The sequence below is a fragment of the Heterocephalus glaber genome, unplaced genomic scaffold (genome assembly GCF_053883595.1).
Source record: "Heterocephalus glaber isolate CG9 unplaced genomic scaffold, H.glaber_assembly_v1.0 deba00000122, whole genome shotgun sequence".
In the NCBI taxonomy this organism is placed as follows: domain Eukaryota; kingdom Metazoa; phylum Chordata; class Mammalia; order Rodentia; family Bathyergidae; genus Heterocephalus; species Heterocephalus glaber.
In genome coordinates, this window is record NW_028258138.1 from 71,370,118 (window position 1) to 71,389,883 (window position 19,766).

At 37.5% G+C, this 19,766-nt stretch overlaps 1 protein-coding gene across 4 annotated transcripts in view; it reads right to left on the bottom strand.

Annotated features, from left to right (window-relative positions):
* Polq (DNA polymerase theta) overlaps positions 1 to 19,766 on the bottom strand; it is a 158,658-nt gene that overhangs the window by 2,030 nt on the left and 136,862 nt on the right. For all 4 annotated transcript variants that reach the window (XM_087209112.1, XM_087209115.1, XM_087209108.1 and 1 more), the window contains 2 exons: positions 16,851 to 16,975; positions 2,189 to 2,342 (listed from right to left, as the gene is read on the bottom strand). In XM_087209112.1, coding sequence (XP_087065238.1) covers positions 2,189 to 2,342; positions 16,851 to 16,975 — 279 coding nt within the window. The remainder of the gene's footprint in view (positions 1 to 2,188; positions 2,343 to 16,850; positions 16,976 to 19,766) is intronic.

A 19,766-nucleotide genomic window follows, 5' to 3' on the forward strand; every position in this document is an offset into this window, starting at 1 on the left:
TAGTGCTTCCTCAGTGGGATCATATTCTCTAGCCAAGTAATTCTAAACCTAGTATCCATATGTGGACCTCAGAGCATCTGTGAATTGAAGTGTCTATACATTTTCCTGTGATGATGATCCATACTTTTCAGTGGATTCTCAAAAGAACCCATGACTTTTAAAATGGTAAAGATCTCCTGTACCATTTCCTAACTAGCTGGGCATAGTGGACAGACCACAGCTGTCTGATCACAAGATAAGGTCCAAAATAAATACCTGTAGAGTACCTGCTCTTCCCATACCTTGTAGCAGTCCTTCCTTCCTACCATCCAGATTTCTGACTTACCCTTCATGGCCAGCCCAAGTAGTATCTCCTTCAATATCTGCTGCTTTCTTACCAGCGTCCTTGCACTGTCACTGTCTCCAGCCCAAGTGTGCTGAGGTAGCTCTCACTCTGTGGCAAGGTTCTTCATCTGTTTGCCAGTTTAGCTAAGATCTAATCTGCACCATTAGGCCTCACTTGTTGCACCCCACTGATTGCCTGGACACTCTAGCTTTTCTCCTTTCTGATCACCATAGCTTTGTGCTCCTACTTTCCCCTAGTTATCTGGCTTCTGACTCCATAGGCCATGATCTTCTTGTTCCCTGTATGCTCTGTCTCCTTGAGTTCACTTCCCTTATATCCCCTGACCTGAGTCTACCTCTAACGCAGCATGACATCACGAAGTCACTCTAAATGACACAGCCACATTGCCTTCCACTCATTCTTAAAATTGTTATTGTAAAAACAAAAATGTTATTGTCTATACCAGTGGTGGAAAACCTATGACACACATGCTGCAGCAGGCCTTTTGTTATCACTGAAAGCTCTAAAAGGTTTGCCATCACTGGTCTACACCCTCATTTTGACACATCACTCTGCTGTGGACAGTATGTAAATATTCCAATCATGTATGGTATCTCTCTTCCCCTTTTGAGAATATTTTAAATTTAAATGTGGGTTGATAACTTTTACTTCTAACTTTCCCATTATTATACCTATATAACTGGCTACATTAGTCTCTGTAATCTACACATATGTCTCTTAAATAGCAAATCCCAGCCTCGTCTGCTGATCTGTATCATTTCTGCCCATCCCCAGCCTCTTATTCTTCCCCTGGATGCCTCAACCCTCCTTAACTTCCTACAGGGAAAATTTAAAGCATGGCTGTAGTCATGGTTTGATAATCCCAGGAACTGTGAAATGGTATTTAAAGCAAAAGTACAGACGTGATAAAAGGGGAAAAAAGTTCTATGTACTTGTTAGGACAAGAAATAATTTAAGCAATATGAAGAGAACTTAGAGAAATTTTTTTGAAAAAAAATGAGCAAGAAAAGATGGTAATAGAACTTATGTGATGATGAGGTCAACTCAAGAGTGCATTCCCAGATTTCAGAGACTACTGAAGGTCATAAATACATAGGAAAATCAACATATTCCTGTACTGACCTAAGGTCATAGAGGATCCTAGAACTGCAGAGTCAAAATTACAGAGTAACACTCAAATTATTTGTTCTTTTCAGTGTCATTATCTCAAAAGTGTACAGTAACTAGTCATCCTGGGTTAGGACTGAAGCTTCCCACATCATGAGAAGCATATCAGTCTCCCCCAAGCTGGGACCTGTGACACCCTAGACTTTAAAAGGACTTTCCAGAGGTCACAGGACACATGATACTACAAAGAATTGATGCATACACAGAGTAGAGACTCTAGCTTCTTTCCTAAGGCCAAGAATTAAAGAGACTTGAAGAAATGTAAAAGTCACCCATCACTAATTTTCTTTTGTTCTGTAAAGATATATTTTCATAAAAACATGTTACTTATGTTAAAATGTGGTGGGTTTATTAATGTTTTTAAACGTTAATGAGTTTTAAAATTCCCTATTTAATTTCTTTTTTTTTTTTCTGGTACCAGGGATCAAACACTGGACCTTGCGCTTGCAAGGCAGGTGGCAGAACCACTGAGCTAAATCCCCAGCCCTCCCTATTTAATTTCTAATATACAGTAGACACAACCCACATAAACAATAATTCTTGACAGATCTTTAATAACTTCCAAAATTATAAATACTTCATGAGAACTTCTGAGAAATAAAATATAAACTATTTCTCTTTTTTCGGACAGTTATTTTCACTATATTAGAAGAGGGCCCTCACTGATGAACAAACCTGTTGTGTCACTTTGGAGAATCCTCTCCCGATGACTGTGGGATTTGAAGGCTGAGTGGAAGGTCTCTAATTGCTTCTGAATGTGAACTGTGGCTATTTTGACTATATCAGCAGCGGATCCTTGGACTGTTGTGTTGATGGCCTGACGCTCAGCCTAGGAAAGACAAGTGCTCCATCAGTTACACCAGCAAAGTTTCAGGCTTGCCCTCAGTGTCGACAGATAAATGTTAGTATTTGCAGCCAGAATGGAAATCTGGACAGGGATATGACCCAGGACATCAACTATTAGGATGAATCCTAAGAATGCCAACTATAATATCCATAGCTCTAGATTCTCAGCCCTCCACAAGAGAACAGATCAAACACAAGAAGGTGAGACAGGTACAAATTCCCTAGGATGAATGTGATCAAGTCTGATTGATAGCTAGGTTAACTATTTTTCTTGGTCCCAATTTCATGGGGTGCCTGTTGACCATAAAGCTATTAAATCTTGACTCCTCAAAAAAAAAAATCAACTCTCAGGACCCCAAAACTACATTGTATTTAGCATGTATATAGCAGCTTAAAATTATTTTACTTTATAAAAATACACCATCAGTATTTTAACTGTTCTAAACTCAAAAGGCTTTATTGCTCAAAATATTCTTAGTCCTAAATAGAAGTAGATTATCACATCTCATAAAATGGGATGGAAACACACACCCTACACCAATGGCCTCTTAGTCTTGTGTAGAATTTGGTCCCAGGACATTGAGAGCCCTCTGCTATCAATCAGAGCTTTTCATGGCCTGCTGAGGCTAATAATTAGTTACCAGAGAAAATGTAGATCCTGGAACCCTGGGTGTGAAGTTAGAACTTCCCTGAAATAACTGCTGCGGGAGTTTATTAGCAGGTGGCTATGGCTGCTGAAAATTAACATTCTAGGGCAGTAGGGAAGGGAGCCTGGCTTAATATCCTGGTGTAACCTGTCCATGACTATTACTAATGGTGCCTCAAATGGTCTCAGAAAATAGGAAGGATTTACTCAAGAGGGGTAGTCGATATAGCTTGAGAAGTTCCTCAAGTTCCTTGTCACCTGGGCTACACCCAATTTCTAGGACAGTGACTGCAAACCTTTTAGAGACAAGTGCCCAAATTGCAACCCAAAACCCACTAATTTATGACAAAGTGCCAACACTGCAACTAAACCCGAACACTGAGGTTTTGGTTTAGAAAAAACAACTCATACGTTAACATCTTTTGCCTTAAAAACCTATGACACGTGGGCTGCGGATTTAGCTCGGTGGCACTGCGCCTGCCTCACAAGTGCAAGGTCCTGAGTTCAATCCCTGGTACCAAAAACAAAAAAATGACATGCATGCCATAGGTTCACCACCATTGTTCTAGGATATTAAGTATCGGTTAAAGATATATACGTTTTTATTCCAAAGTTACTGTTGCTTTGTCACATGCTAATTAATCCATTGTAAACTCACTCAGTTGTCACTAGTTAGAATGATGTGACTGAATTTTAGAGTTATACTCAATCTTCCTTCAGGAAACCGCCTCTGTGCAGTTTCTATTCCTTGCCACCTTTCTTTGTCACATGACATAGCCCCTCCCATAGCCAGGTGATTTGAAGTGATGGTCCCTGTTAAAGGACAGCTTTATTTGTTGTGCCCAATAAAATTGGAGGAAAATTGACATACAGGATATATAAGAGCTATCCAACACTGCTACAAAAAGTGGGGCACATCCCAGATACAGATCACTCCAGAAAGAAGACAATATTAAAGCAGAGCCACAGTCAACCTGTAGCCAAAATATAATATGAATGAGAAATAAAGTCTCTTGTCATAAACCACTGAAACTTTGGGGATGTTTTAACATACCATAAGCGAGCACAAATATAATGCTCCAGTCTCATGGTGTCATACTTCTGCGATTTTCCTCCACGTTAAGAAAACCTGGAAGTCTTGCCTTTGTATCATACAAAGCTCAGTTCTGCCCAACCCTAGCTGCACACTGGGGCTCATGCGCCCAGCTGAGGGAGGACCCCAGGACTGACTGGATGAGCACATGCCAGAGGCTGCTCTTGGGATCTCTTTATTACTGGGCAACAGAGGTATTAACCAACAGGCCCACCTGACTGTAGAAGAGACCAACACCCAAGAGGGGAGTTTCACTTCAGGACTGAAGTATTGCCCTACCACAGAGACCAGGTGAGAGAAATCTTGGGAGACAGGCTTGTCTCCTGAGAGGGGGAGAGCTAAATAGGGATCTCCTGAGATTTCTTGGGAGACCTGAGATCAGATCAGGAAGTTCACAGGGCCTGCATTCCATTGAGGCCAGGTTTTGAGGGTGAAATCATCAGATTGGGTGGTCCTGAAAGAGAGGGTAGTTAGTCTACTGGTATCTTTGAACCTGGCACTCCTGCCTACATTCAGCAGAAACTAGTAGTCTAAAGTATTATAGACTATTATATGGGTAGTCTGTGTGCACTAAAATCATAGTCCTCTTAGTTCTGATTAGGGGATGCCCATAAGTGGTTCCTGGGATTTGGCAATATCCAGTTGGCATGTGATGCCATTGAATTTACTACTACAGCCAAGGTAACATAGTAGTGAATAACAACTGGTTTTCTCTCTCTGCAAATATCTGCAGTTCCTGGGGATCATAAACAATAAAAACCAGATATACATACACACAGGATCATGGAGAAGCAAGGCAATAGAATACTCCCAAGGTCTCCCAACTCTCCTAAGAGCAAGGGGGCACAAACAGAGAGGTAGCAGAACTCTACAAAAAGTTTATAGAAAGGATGAAGAAACTAGACGAGTTCAAAGAGGAAATGAACCAAAAACTCATGGCATTATCACTCAATATGCCCAAGGTGGATTTGGACAAAATAGGTAAAAAAATTGGATGAGCTGATGAAAACAATGCAAAATATGCATGATATATTCAACAAGGATATAAGATCCTTGAAAATATTTCAGGCAGAAATACCTGAAATAAAACATTGTATAGAATTCATAAATTTCAGAAATGACCAATATGAAGATAGAGTGTCTAAAATTGAGGAAAATGGCAAATAATGAAGAAGTATTCAAAGAAGCCACCAAAAAAAAAAAAAAGAAATCCAGCAGCTACTAGATGAGACCAGGAAGACGAATCTAAGACTTACTGGAGTTACAGAAATGCTAGAAGATAACACAGATGGAGTTATTAATATGTTTATAGAAATTGTAGTAGAAAAATTTCCAAATAGGAGAAAAGAGTTTAAAATACAAGTGAGGCTTACAGAACGCCAAACAACTATGATGAAAAAGAAGCTCACCAAGGTATATCCTATAAATTGCCAGATTTATAAAAACAGAATTTTTAAAGCAGTAGAGAAAAACAAAAAATCACATATAATGGTAAACCAATGAATTACAGCAGACTTCTCAACACAAATCTAAAAGGCCAGAAGAGCTTAGAGTGCAGTATTTCAAACCCTAATAGCAAACAACTTCCAGCCCAGATTAACTTATCCAGCAAAACTATCCGTCCAAATAGATGGAAAAATAAAAACATTCAATGAAAAATTAAAAAAAAAAAACAAGCTTAAGAGCTTAATGATTATGAAACCAGCACTCCAGAAAACATGCAAAAATATCCTAGGCAGAAACAATAAAACCAATAAAGTTAAAAACTTAGATGAAATGAAAACACCAAGCAAGGTCAGTGGATAAACAACAACAAAAAATGACAAGAAAAACAGAAGAGTCACCAACAGAGAAAGAATGCAATGATAGTAAATAATCTCAGTAATATCTTTCAATATTAATGGACTCAACTCTCCAATTAAAAGACAGAGCTTAGGAGACTGGATTTAAAAAAATCCAACAGTATGCTGCATTCAAGAAACTCATCTAATCCAAAAAGATATCCATACACTAAAAATTAAAGGATGAAAAACAATATTTCATGTAGCAGGACTCCAAAAAGAAGCAGGGATAGAAATTTTAATCTCAGACAATGTAAACTTAAAGTTAAAACTTATTAGAACAGACAAAGAAGATCACAACATATTAGTTAAGGGAACAATCCAACAAGAAAAGATGTCATAAATATTTATACACCAAATACTGGAGCAGCTATCATCATAAACCAAATACTGCTGAACATAAAATTTCAAACAAATACTAACAATCATAGTGGAGGATCTTAACACCCCAGTCTCATGAAGAGATAAATGAACTAAACAGAAAAGCAATAAAAACATCAGAGCTGAACCACACCCTTGAAAATATGGACTTAATAGATATCTACAGAGTATTCCACCCCACTGCAACAGAGCACACACTTATTGGAATACTGTTTCTGTAGCACACAGTACTTTCCCCAAAATAGATCACATGTACTAGCCCACAAAGCCTGCTTAAATAAATATAAAAGAATCAAAATCACCCTGTGTGTATACTGTCAGATCACAGTGCAATGAAAAAAGAAATCAATACAAAAGAAATCATGAAACAGGTAGAAGCACCTGGAAAATAAATTACACACTCCAGTGGATCACAAAAGAAATCAAGGAAGAAATTTTAAAGTTCCTAGAAGTTAATGACAATACCTCTACAACTCAATGAAACCTTTGGGACACTATGAAAGCAGTCCTAAGAGGGAAGTCCATTGCAATCAACGCTCATATTAGGAAAACAGATCAAACAAACTTATAAGTAATCTTTTTTTTTATTAATTTTATTGGTACATTTTAGGTATATAATATCCTGACATCAGTTATTGGAAATTTGTACCTTTACATAATATATCTTGGCTCTTATTTTTTCCCCATTCCCCTGCCCTCCCTTTTTTTCCTCATTTGCCACCCCTCCCTATTTACAAAGGCTTTATTTCCATTTTTTCCTTGTCTTATATTTATTTCTTTCCCTTCTTTCTATTCCCCTACCCCTCCCACTTCCCCATCCGCTTTCCCCCTTTTCTTCCTATTTCACATTGTCTATTATACATTTTGATCCTTATTTACACCTTTAGTGTCTCACACTAGAGAAACTATTCAGTATTTACACGTGTGTCCTATTTATTTCACTTAAGAGTATGGCCTCAATGTGCATGCATTTAGCTATAAATGTCTCTAGTTTCTCATTCTTTATGGCTGAGTAGTACACCATTTTATTTTTTAAAAACACATTTTCTTTATCCACTCTCCAGTTGATGGGTAATTGGGGTGTTTCCAAGTTTTAGCTATTACAAACTCTGCTATGAACACGGGTGCACATATATCACTGTGGTATGATTCTTTTAATTCTTTTGGAAAGACACCCAGCAGGGGAATAGCTGGGTCAAATGAGACCTCTAGTCCTAGTTCTTTGAGGTATCTCCATACTGATTTCCACAGTGGTTGCACCAGTCTACACTCCCACAAACAGTGGAGAAGGGTTCCTTTTTCACCACAACCCCACCAGCATTTGTTATTGGTTGATTTCTTGGTAGCAGCCATTCTTTCTGGGATGAGGTGGAATCTCAGTGTTGTTTTCATTTGTGTCTCTCAAATGACCACTGATGTTGAACATTTTTTTCGTATATTTATTTGCCATTTCTACTTCTTTGAGAAGTATCTGTCCATTTCAGATGACCATTTTTGGAATGGGTTTTGAAATTTGGAAGGTGTTTTTTTTAAGTTCTTTATTCTAGATAGTAGACCGTTGTCTGAGGAACAGCTGGTAAAAATTTATTTTCATATTGTGAGCTGTCTCTTCATGCTGTTGGTGGTGTCTCATGTTGTACAGAAGCTTTTTAATAAGAAGAGATCCCACTTGTTGATTCTTTGTGCTAGTTCATGTGCAATTGAAGTTATGTTCATGAAATTTTTCTTATTAATTTTATTGGTACATGTTAGGTACACAATATAATGACATTATCACTGGAGATTTGTACCTCTACATAATATCTTTTTTTTTGGTACCGGGGATGGAACTTGGAACCTTGCACTTGTGTGGCAGGCAGCCGAACCACTGAGCTAAATCCCCAGCCCCTTTACATAATATCTTGATTCTTATTTTTTCCCCATTCCCCTGCCCTCCCTTCAAATCCTCCAGCCCTATTTACAAGGACTTTGTTTCCATTTTTCATTTTCTCATATTAATTCCATTCCCTTCTTTCCTTTCCTCTACCCCTGCCACTTCCCCTACCCCTTTCTGTCTTTTCTTCCTATTTCACATTATCTATTATACCTTTTAGTCCTTATTTACACTTTCAGTTTCTCATACCAGAGAAACTATTCAGTATTTACACGTGTGTCCCATTTATTTCACTTAAGAGTATAACCTCAATGTGCATCCATTTAGCTATAAATGCCTAATTTCTCATTCTTTATGGTGGAGTAGTACTCCATTTTATTTTTAAAAACCCACATTTTCTTTATCCATTCTCCAGTTGATGGGCAATTGGGCTGTTTCCATGTTTTAGCTATTACAAAATATACACATGTGAACAAGGGTGCACATATATCGCTGTAGAGTGATTGTTTTAATTCTTTTGGGAAGATGCCCAAGATAGATAGATAGATAGATAGATAGATAGATAGATAGACAGACAGACAGACAGACAGACAGACAGACAGACAGAGAGACAGATAATTCTTTGGAAGATACCCAACAGGGGAATAGCTGGGTCAAATGGGACCTCTAGTCCTAGTTCTTTGAGGTATCTCCATACTGATTTCCACAGTGGTTGCACCAGTCTACACTCCCACAAACAGTGGAGAAGGGTTCCTTTTTCCCCGCAACCCCATCAGCATATGTTATTGGTTGATTTCTTGATAGCAGCCATTCTTCCTGGGGTGCAGTGGGATCTCAGTGTTGTTTTCATTTGCATCTTTCAAATGACCACTGATGTTGAACATTTTTTCATATGTTTATTTGCTATTTCTACTTCTTTGTCTGAGAAATGTCTGTTCATTTCAGCTGCCCATTTTTGGAATGGGTCTTTAAATTTGGGAGGTCTGATCTTATTTTAAGTTCTTTATATATTCTAGATAGTAGACCTTCTTCTGAGGAACGGCTAGTAAAATTTTTTTCCCACATTGTGAGTTGTCTCTTCATACTGCTGGTGGTTTCTCTTGCTGTGCAGAAGCTTTTTAATAAGAGGAGATCCCACTTGTTAATTCTTTGCGCTAGTTCACGCACAACTCAGGTTTTGTTCATGAAATCTTTTCCTATGCCAATGTCTTCAAGAGTTCTACCTAACCTCTCTTCCAGCTGTTCTAGTATTTCTATTTTAATATTTAGATCCTTAATTATTTTGATTTTAGTTTAGTGAATGTTGAGAGTTATAGGTCTACTTTTAATCTCAGGCAAGTTGAAACCCAATTTTTCCAGCACCATTTATTAAAGAGGGTATCTTTCCTTCAGTGAGGGTGTTTGGCTCCTTTGTCAAAGATGAGGTGGCTGAGTGTGTCTGGAGTCGTTTCTGCGTCTTCTAATGTGTTCCACTGGTCCTCAGTTCTGTTTCTTTGCTGGTACCATGCTGTTTTATCACAGTAGCTTTCTAGTATAGTTTCAAGTTGGGGGTTGTGATACCCCCTGCCATGTCTCGTTAACTAGAATTTCTTTTGCTCTTCTGGGTCTCTTCTTGTTCCAAATGAATTTTTGGATTGTTTTGTCAAGGTCCATAAAGTACGCTGCTGAAATTTCAATTAGGATTGCATTGAATGTGTATAGTAGTTTTGGAAGTAAGGCCATTTTCACTATATTGGTTCTTCCTACCCAGGAGCAAGGGATCTCTTTCCATTTCCTGATATCCTCTTCTATCACCTTTTTCAGAGTGTTATAGCTTTCAGAGTAGAGGTCTTTTGATTTCTTTCAATAGGTGGATTCATAGGTATTTCAATTTTTTGGATGCTACTGTGAAGGGAGTTGTTTCTCTAGTTCCTCTCTCAGTGAGTCTGTTATTTGTGTACTGAAAAGCTATTGATTTTTGTGTGTTGACCTTGTATTCAGCTACTCCACTGAATTTGGTTATTAAGTCTAGAAGACTTTTGGTGGAGTTCTTGGAGTCTTCTATGTAGAGAATAATGTCATCTGCAAATAATGACAGTTTGACTTCTTCATTTCCTACCTTTATTCCTTTTATATCTTTCTCTTGTCTAATTGCTGTGGCTAATGTTTCCAAAACTATGTTGAACAGGAGTGGTAATAGTGGACATCCATATCTTGTTCCTCATTTTAATGTGAAGGTTTTCAGTTTTGGGCCATTTAGTACAATGTTGGCTATTGGTTTTTCATAGATGGCTTTCATCAGATTGAGGTAGAGACCATCTATTCCAATTTTTTGTACAGTTTTTATCATGAATGTGTGTTGGGTTTTGTTGAATGCTTTTTCTGCAACTATTGAGATAATCATATGGTTTTTGTCCTTGGCTCTGTTAATATAGTGTATTACATTTATTGATTTGCATAGGTTGAACCATCCCTGCATCCCTGGGATGAATCCCACTTGATCAGGGTGTATGATCTTCTTGATGATCTTCTGCATTCTGTTTGCAAGAATCTTCTTGAAGATTTTTGCATCTATGTTCATTAGTGAGATTGGTCAATAGTTCTCTTTTGTGGTTGGGTCTTTTTCTCCTTTTGGGATCAAGGTGATGCTTGCTTCCAGGAATGAATTCAGAAGTATTGCTTCTCTTTCAATTTTCTTTGAAGAGTTTAAACAGTAGTGGCAATAGTTCTTCTCTAAATGTCTTGTAGAATTCAGCAGTGAAGCCATCAGGACCCGGGCTTTTCTTAGTTGGTAAGTTTTTAATTGTGTTTTCAATTTTGTTGATTGATATTTGGGTTGTTTAGAATTTTTAGGTCTTCTTTGTTCAACTTTAGTAATTCATACGTATCTAAGAATCTGTCCATTTCTTCTGTTTTTTCTATCTTATTGGCGTATAGGATCTCAAAGTAGGTATTGATGATCCTCTGGATTTCTGCTGGGTCCATTGTAATTTCATCCTTTTCATTCCTAATTGCAAGGATTTGGGTCTTTCCTTTTTTTGATAAGGTTGGCTAAAGGTTTGTCAATTTTATTCTTTCGAAGAACTAACTCTTTGCTTCATTGATTTTTTTTGTATCATTCTCTTAGTCTCCATTGCATTGATTTCTGCTCTAATCTTTATAATTTTCTCCCTTGTATGAGCTTTGGGTTTGTCCTGCTCTTCTTTTTCTAGAAGCTTGAGGTTCAGCATCAAGTTGTTTAATTGGGATCATTCTGTTTTCCTAATATGCGTATTCACTACTATGACTTTCCCTCGTAAGACTTTCATTGTGTCCCATAGATTCCGATATGTTGTACTGTCATTGTCATTTAATTGAAGGAACTGTCTGATTTCTTAATTTCCTCTGTGACCCATTGGTTATTCAGAAGTGTGTTGTTCAATTTCCACGTGTTTATGAAATTTTTTTAGTTTCTTTTGCTATGGATCTCCAATTTCATCACACTATGGTCTGATAATATACAGGGGATAAATTCAATTCCTTTGCACTTAAACATGTTCTCTGAGCAAGTATGTGATCTATTTTAGAGAATGACCCATGTGGAGTTGAAAATAATGTGTATTCTGATTTTGTTTGTTTTGTTCTTGGTACCAGGAATCGAACTCAGGACCTTACGCTTGCAAAGTAGGCGGCAGCACGACTGAGCTAAATCCCTGGCCCCTATGATTTTGTGGGGTGGAACACCTTTAAACATCTGTTAAGTTCATTTGTACAAGAATTTGGTTGAGTTCTAGTATTTCATTATTTTTTGTCTAGTTGATGTGCCTATTTCTGACAGTGGGGCAGTGAGGTCCCTACTACTATTGTATTTGTGCTTCTTTGATTTTTCTTGTTCTTTGGTATTTGTTTTATATAGTTGGGTTCACTAGTATTTTGCGTATATATATTTATGATTGTCATCTCTTCCCTTTACAAGGATGTAGTGGCCTTGTCTCTCTTAATTAGTGTTGGTTTGAAATCCATTTGATCTGCAAATAGGATACCTACTCCCGCTTTTTTTCAGGTTCCTGTCACATGGAATATTGTTTTCCACCCTCTAAATTTCAGTTTATGAGTTTCTTTTTTAATTACATGTGTTTCTTGTAGGCAGCATATTGTTGAATCTTGCTTCTTAACTCATTCTGCCAGTCTATTGCCTTTGATTGGTGAATTGAGACCATTAACATTGACAATTATATCTGATACGAATTGTCTTATCCTTTTCATGACCTTTTCTTGTTGTTGGATTCCCCCCCTCTGGATTTAATTTTTTGTCTTGCCTGACCAATTCATTCTGCTGGGCTTTCTGGGGTTGTGATACTCATTGTCTGTTCCTAGGATATTGTTTAAAATTTTTTGGAATGCTGGTTTGGTATTCATGAAGTTCCTTGGGTGCTCTTTGTCATGAAAGTATCTTATTTCTCCATCAATTTTGAAATACAGTTTTGCAGGGTATATCAATCTGGGTTTGAGGTTGTTTTCTTTTAGGGCTTAAAATATTTTACTCCGGGCCCTTCTTGCCTTGAGGGTTTGTGTTGAGAAGTCTGCTGTGATTCTGATGGGCTTTCCTTTATATGTGATTTGTTTCTTTTCTCTAACTGCTTATAGTATTTTGTTCTTCTGTTGGGTTTCTGGAATCTTAACTATTATATGCCTAAGTGTAGTTTTTTTTTTTTAATCACAGCTAGTTGGAGTCCTATGTGCCTCACTTATGTGTATGTCAAATTCTTTTCCTCTGCTTGAGATGTTTTCTGCCATCACTTCTGTGAACAGTTTTTTTATGTCATCTGCACTCTCTCCTGTTTCTTCATTGACTCCAATAAGTCTTATGTTATTCTTCTTTGCATCATCTAGCAGCTGCTGGATTGATTTCTTGTGGTCCCTTACTATTTTCCTGGTCACTAACTGCAATCCTGTCTTCTATATCTGATATTTTGTCCTCACATTGGTTCATTCTGTTGGGTAAACTTTCAATGGATTTTTTAATCTCCTAGATATCTGTTTGCATCTGTTTTATGGATTCCATTTGTTTCCTATGCTGGGATTCCATCATGTTGCTCAGCTCCTTTATTTTTTTATCTGTGTCTGCTCTAGAGTTATTAATCATGACTTTCACTATGGACACAATTTCTGTTGTTATCTGAGAAATTATTTCTGATTTCATTTTTTCCAGGTCCTCTTTCATTGCCAGTTCAGGGACCCCAGGTGGTTGAGGATCAGATTGTTCCATCTCGTTGCCCCTTGGAGTTGCCTTAGGTGATCTGAGAGTCTGGTTTTGAGACTTGTTTATGGGTCTTCTCATTTGAAAAGATGCAGCCTGCTGTGCCTTTGTTGAGGTAACTTTTTGCTTGCCTAGGGGGCTTCAATTCTCAGCAAGCCTCAGAGAGGCCTTCTCTCTACTGCTCCCTATTGTCCAATTCCTGGGTTCCTTGCACTGCGTGGTTGTCCAGGTGGGGTTGTGGCTGGGGCTTGTGCACACTTGAGATGGTATCTGGGCATGGCTCTGGCTGGGGCCTATGCACCCAATTTACTGGTGTCTGAGCAGGGTTCTGGCTAGGGTCTATGTGCAATTACCGATGGTATGTGGGCAGGCCTCTGGCTGTTGCCTGCATACCTGTGCAGCTCTTTTCCAGGTGGGCCTTTGGCTGGGGCCTGTAGGCCCAAACTGCTGGTGTCTGGCCAGGGCTGAGACCTGCACACCCATGCAGCTCTGATCCACATTTGCTGGGATCTGCACACACTTACTCATGGTATCTTGGTGGGCCTCTGATGTTGCCTGCACACCTGCATAGCTGTTTTCTAGCCAGGCCCAACCTGCTGGTATCTTGGCAGTGCCCTGGCTGGGACCTGCACACACTTACTCATGGTATCTTGGTGGGCCTCTGATGTTGCCTGCACACCTGCATAGCTGTTTTCTAGCCAGGCCCAACCTGCTGGTATCTTGGCAGTGCCCTGGCCGGGACCTGCACACCTGTGCTACTCTGGTCCTCTCTGGGATCTGTGCACACTTACCGATGGTATCTGGGGGTGCCTCTTGGTCTTATGGGGAATATTACGATACTTAAGAAAACAATCCAGGCCCAAACCAAAATTAAGGTGGGAAATTGTAAAGATTAAACTGGAAATCAATGAAATTGAGACTAAAACAAATACAAAAAAAATCAACCAACTGAAGAGCTGGTTCTTGGAAAAAATAAGCAAAATAGATAAGCCCTTTGCTAGACTTACAAAGAGAAAGACAGAAAAGATCCACATCAATACATGTAGAAATGAAAAAAGGTGAAATCACAACAGGCACTGTCAAAATCCAGAAAATAGTAACTACTTTGAAAAACTGTATTCCAACAAATTGGCAAATTCTGAATGAATACACAGATTTCTAGACTCATGCAAATTACCAAAGCTAACCCAAGAAGTTAATCCCCCCAAGTGCTGAACAACCCACTAATAAGCAATGAAATAAAGACAGTAATAAAAAATCTACCAGTACCAAAAAGCCACAGAACCAATGGATACACTGTTGAATTCTACAAAACCTTTTAAGATGTTCTATCACCAATACTCCTCAAGCTCTTCAAAGAAACTGAAAGGGACAGAATGCTCCCAAATTCATTTATGGCAGCCAGTATCACTCTGATCCAAAAACCAGATAAAGGCCCAACTAAAAAAGAAAACTATAGGCCAATTTTCTTAATGAACATATATGCAAAAATCCTCACCAAGATATTGGCAAATAGAAGGCAGCACATCATCAAAAAGGTCATCATCGTGACCAAGAAGGATTCATCCCAGAGATGCAAGGATAGTTCAACAGACATATGTCAATAAATGTAATACATCACATAAACAGAAATAAGGTTAAAAACCACATGATCATATCAATAGATGCAGAAAAGGCTTCTGACAAAATCTAACTATCCTTCATAATAAGAACCAAAGAAAACAGGTATAGAAAGACCATACCTGAATTTGATAAAAGCTATTTATGCAAACTATCAACCAACATCATCATAGTAAAGAGTGAGAAACTAAAAGCATTCCCCTAAAGTCAGGAAGAAAGACAAGGATGCCCACTATCACCACTTCTATTCAACATAGTACTTAAAACATTAGCCAGAGCAATCAGGCAAGAGAAAGAAATAAAAGGGATAAATATAGGAAAGGAAGAACTTAAATTATTATTTGCAGATGACATCATACTTTGCATAGAAGACCCAAACAACTCTTCCAAAAAAGGTCTTAAAATTAATAAACAACTTCAGCAATATACGAGGATATAAAATCCACACACAAAAATCATCAACATCTGTGTACACCAATAATAAACTCAATGAGAAAGAAATTATGAAAATAATATTATTCATGACAGCATCAAGACAAATGAAATACCTAGCAATTAACCTAACCAAGAAAGTGAAACATCTCTTCAAAATGGAGATTGAAAAAAAAATGGAGATTGAAAAAGGAGATTGAAGAGGACATCAGAAAATGGAAAGATGTCCTCTACTCCTGGGTAGGCAGAACCAACATTGTCAAAATGGCCATACTCCAAATTTTTTCTATAGATTTAATGCAATGCCAAAGAAAATACCAACAGCGTAATACACAGATCTAGAGAAAACATTCTTGAAATTTATATGGAAACAGAAGAGAACCAGAATAGCAAGTGGATTCTTGGGCAACAAGAGCAAAGCAGGAAACATCATACCTGACTTCAAGCTATATTACAAAGCAACAAGTGTTAAAAACTGCATGGTCAGAGGGGTGTTCAAATATAAATCAATCCTTGATACACATTTACAACTACATTCATTTTCCATAGTTTTTCTCCAAATCTAAGCTCTCATTTATAGTAAATATATGAAAAATGTAAGCTTTTGAACAATCTGAATAAAGTTGAATATAGTGTTAAAAATAAAAAACTGCATGGTACTAGAACAAAAACAGACACATGGATCAATGGAACAGAACAGAGGAAACAGAAACTTCCCCTGACACAATCAACTACTTCATCTTTGACAAAGGGGGCAAAAGCATATAATGAAGGAAAGAAAGCCTATACAACAAATGGTGGAAAAACTGGCTGCTTGCAGATGAAACTGGGCCTATGTCTCACCACATACTAAATTAAAATAAAAATGATGCCTTGCTCACTATTTTAGGACTCTTAACGACCTCTAGTAAGATTGTGCTTTTAAAATTAACTAGAAGGGGGCTGGGGATTTAGCTCAGTGGTTCCACCACCTGCCTCACAAGCGCAAGGACCCAAGTTCAATCCCTGGTACCAAAAAAAAAAAAAAATTAACTAGAAGAACTAAAAAATACCATAATATGGCTGGCTAATCTCTGAGAAATGTTAGAAATCTGGTGTAATATAACAAATGAACATATAGTATGTGGACCACAGAACAATGAACAAATAAAATAATTAAGTTTCTTACAACTTGTTGCCAAAGCTAATAAATAACTGGCTCACTGAAATGGAACATCTTTAAATTCAAGTGTTAAATTGGCCCAGTTTACATTAGTTTCCCAATGACTGTGCCATCATTTCAGAAGTCCTTAACAAAACCAATGATTGACCATGTACAAACAAAGATCCAATTCAAGTCCATGTCATTAAAACGTTAAGTTAAAAATCCACAGAAATTTCAACATACATGAGCTTTACGATAAAAGTTGTTGTCTTTGATTCCTGGCAGATATCTCCGCCTTCCCAAAATGGTCTGAACAAACCCATCTCTTTCACAGTTCTTTACTGTCTCTCTCAGAAAGCGATTAATCCCTACAAAGAAAATACAGAAATACTTAGTTACAACCAAGGTCCATCATTATTTTCATTCAATGGTTTCAACACACAGAATGAAATACACCAAAATCCTGCCTATGAGTCTTAACACTAGTATCATATCTTCTTTTGCTTTCTGTTGACTTGAAAAGTTTGGGAAAAAGTAACTTTAGAAATAACATAATCTGTTTTTTAATCAACAATAACAAAAGTATATGACACTAAATTCCAGAACAACACAGGAACTTAGGTATTTTTACTCCAAGATCTTGAGACCATTCCACACTACACGTCACAGATTTCCCTTCCTTGGTGATGCTACATTCTCTACTTTTTGATTTTATCACTTTGAGGCTTAAAACATTCTAATAGTTCCTCTTTACTATCTATATTTTGAAGGAAAGTAGGACCTTGCTGAAATTAATATATGAGGTATAATAAACATTCACTAGTAGAGATTAATAATCTCTACTGCTTAAAATCCAAAAACACAATATGTAGAATAGTGTTCAAAGGCATCTGCGACAGGGGTGTCCCTAGATGGCACCCATCCTCTGCCATCCAGGTCCAGGTCCATCACAGTGCCAACGGCTCTCCAGGATGAATCTGTTGCTTCAGGTGGGTCAGTCCCAACCCTATTCACTCCTGTCTCTGCGCAAGAGGTTCTCCTCTGCCAGAGCACTCAGTCTCTTCGTAACACCATCGGGTAACAGAGACCACGCTCCTCTACCTTTATTTAGAGGTACAATCTCTGCTTTCTGCCACTCTGCTCATCTTAAGGAACAAACACAAATGCCTCCCAATTGGAAACCCTCATTTGAGTCTTTCTCTTGTGTGGTCGGCACAAGAAAGACACTTATTGACAAGTGACAGGAAGAGGGCAGAACGCTCAGAGGCAGGTGAAGCTGTTGGAGAGGTCTGACCACCACCACCACAGGAACCTCAGAAAGTGATCAAGATACCTTCCTTTTCCCTGTAAAAATTACTTTAAGAGGCTGAGCTTCTACAAATTTTTCTTACCTCACTCCTGTACCAGGCCTTTGAATATTCAACTGTCAGAACTACTTGAAAAAATTCTGAAGTATAATTCAGATCCGGTAAAAGACAGCCACTTCAAGTGAACAATTGATATATGGGCTAGAGCTGCTGCTACTACTACTACTACAGATGGAAAGCATTGCTGTCTCTCTCAGCCTCCCATTATTAGCCAGAGGCACTTACTGAGCCTCTTGATAACTCTTTCTTTTTAATGTTCTTAAATTCCACAATATTGGGTTGTACTGTATGTTCTCATACTATATGTCTGCCTTCTTTCCTAACAAAAAACATTTTCAGAAATCACCAATATTGTAGCAAATATCAATATTTGATTCCTTTTCCTTGACTGGTAGTATTTCATTGTAGAGATATACTAAAATTTGTTTATCCATTTTCCTATGAACATACAGTTGGCCTGTTCTCAATATTTGGCTGCTATGACATTCATTTCAAATCTTTCTTTGGACATACCTCTTTATGTTTCTTGGACAAACACCTAAAACTAGAGTTTCAGGGTCATGTGGTTAAGTGTATGTTAACTTTATATGAAAGAGAAATACAACACTTTTTCCAAAGTGGTTTTACCTTTTAAAATCCCACCAAAGTAAGAGATATAGTATTTTTAATTTTAGTCATTCTACTATTTTTGTGCTTAGTTTTAATGTGCTTTTCCCTGAGGACTAATGATGACAAAAATTAATGTCATTCATATATTTGGTAAAGTATCTGTTCAATCTTTCTACTTTTATTTTATTAGACTATTTGCCTTTGAAACATTGATTTATAACAGTTCCTTATATATTACAGGTACAAGTCCTTTATTGGACAGTAGGAATTGCAAATATTTTCTCCTGAGCTATAGCTTACTTTTATATTTCCTTAATGGTGCTTTTCATTAATGCTTTCCTATTATGGCTAATTTATTATTATGACTTAAGATATCTTTGCCTATCACAATGTCAAAAAGATTTCTCTCTTGTTTTCTTCTGAAAGATTTATAATTTAGCTATTACTTCTAAGTCTACATATCCCATCAAGTTAAATTTTGCATTTAATGTGATATAAAATTTGAGGTTCATTTTTTTTCCATACCAGTATGTAGTTGCTCTAGCACTAATTACTTGAAGACTCTCCTTCATCTGTTCAATCTCCACAGCAACTTTTGAAAATCAAATATATTTATAGGTCTATTTCTGGGCTCTTTATTGTGTTTAACTGTTCTCTAAGTCTACCTTATGCCTATCTTGATTATTGTCACTTTATATTAAGTTTTAAAATGAGGAAATGTAGTCCTCAGCATTGTAATTTTTTCCCTAAAACATTATTAGAGCAATTCCAAGCCCTTTAGATGTCATACAAATTTATAATCAACTTGTCAAATTCTACATAAAAGTCTAATGGAATTTTGATTGGAATAGCACTGAATCTATGACAATTTATAGAGAATTGTCATCGTAACGATATTGTGCTTTCAACAAATCACCATGGTCTAGCCCATATCTATTTATTTCTCTCCAGACTGCTTTAGAATTTTCAATGTGTAAGTCTGACACATATTCTGCTAAATTTATGCCCCAGTATTTCAAGTTTTGGTTTTTCTTTTTTGGTACCAGGGATCGAACTTGGTACCTTGCACTTGCGAGGCAGGCGCCAGAACCACTGAGCTAAATCCCTGGCCCTCAAGTTTTTTTTTTTTTTAAGATATCATTAATTGTTTCTTGCTAGTATATAGGAGTGTGACTGATTTTAC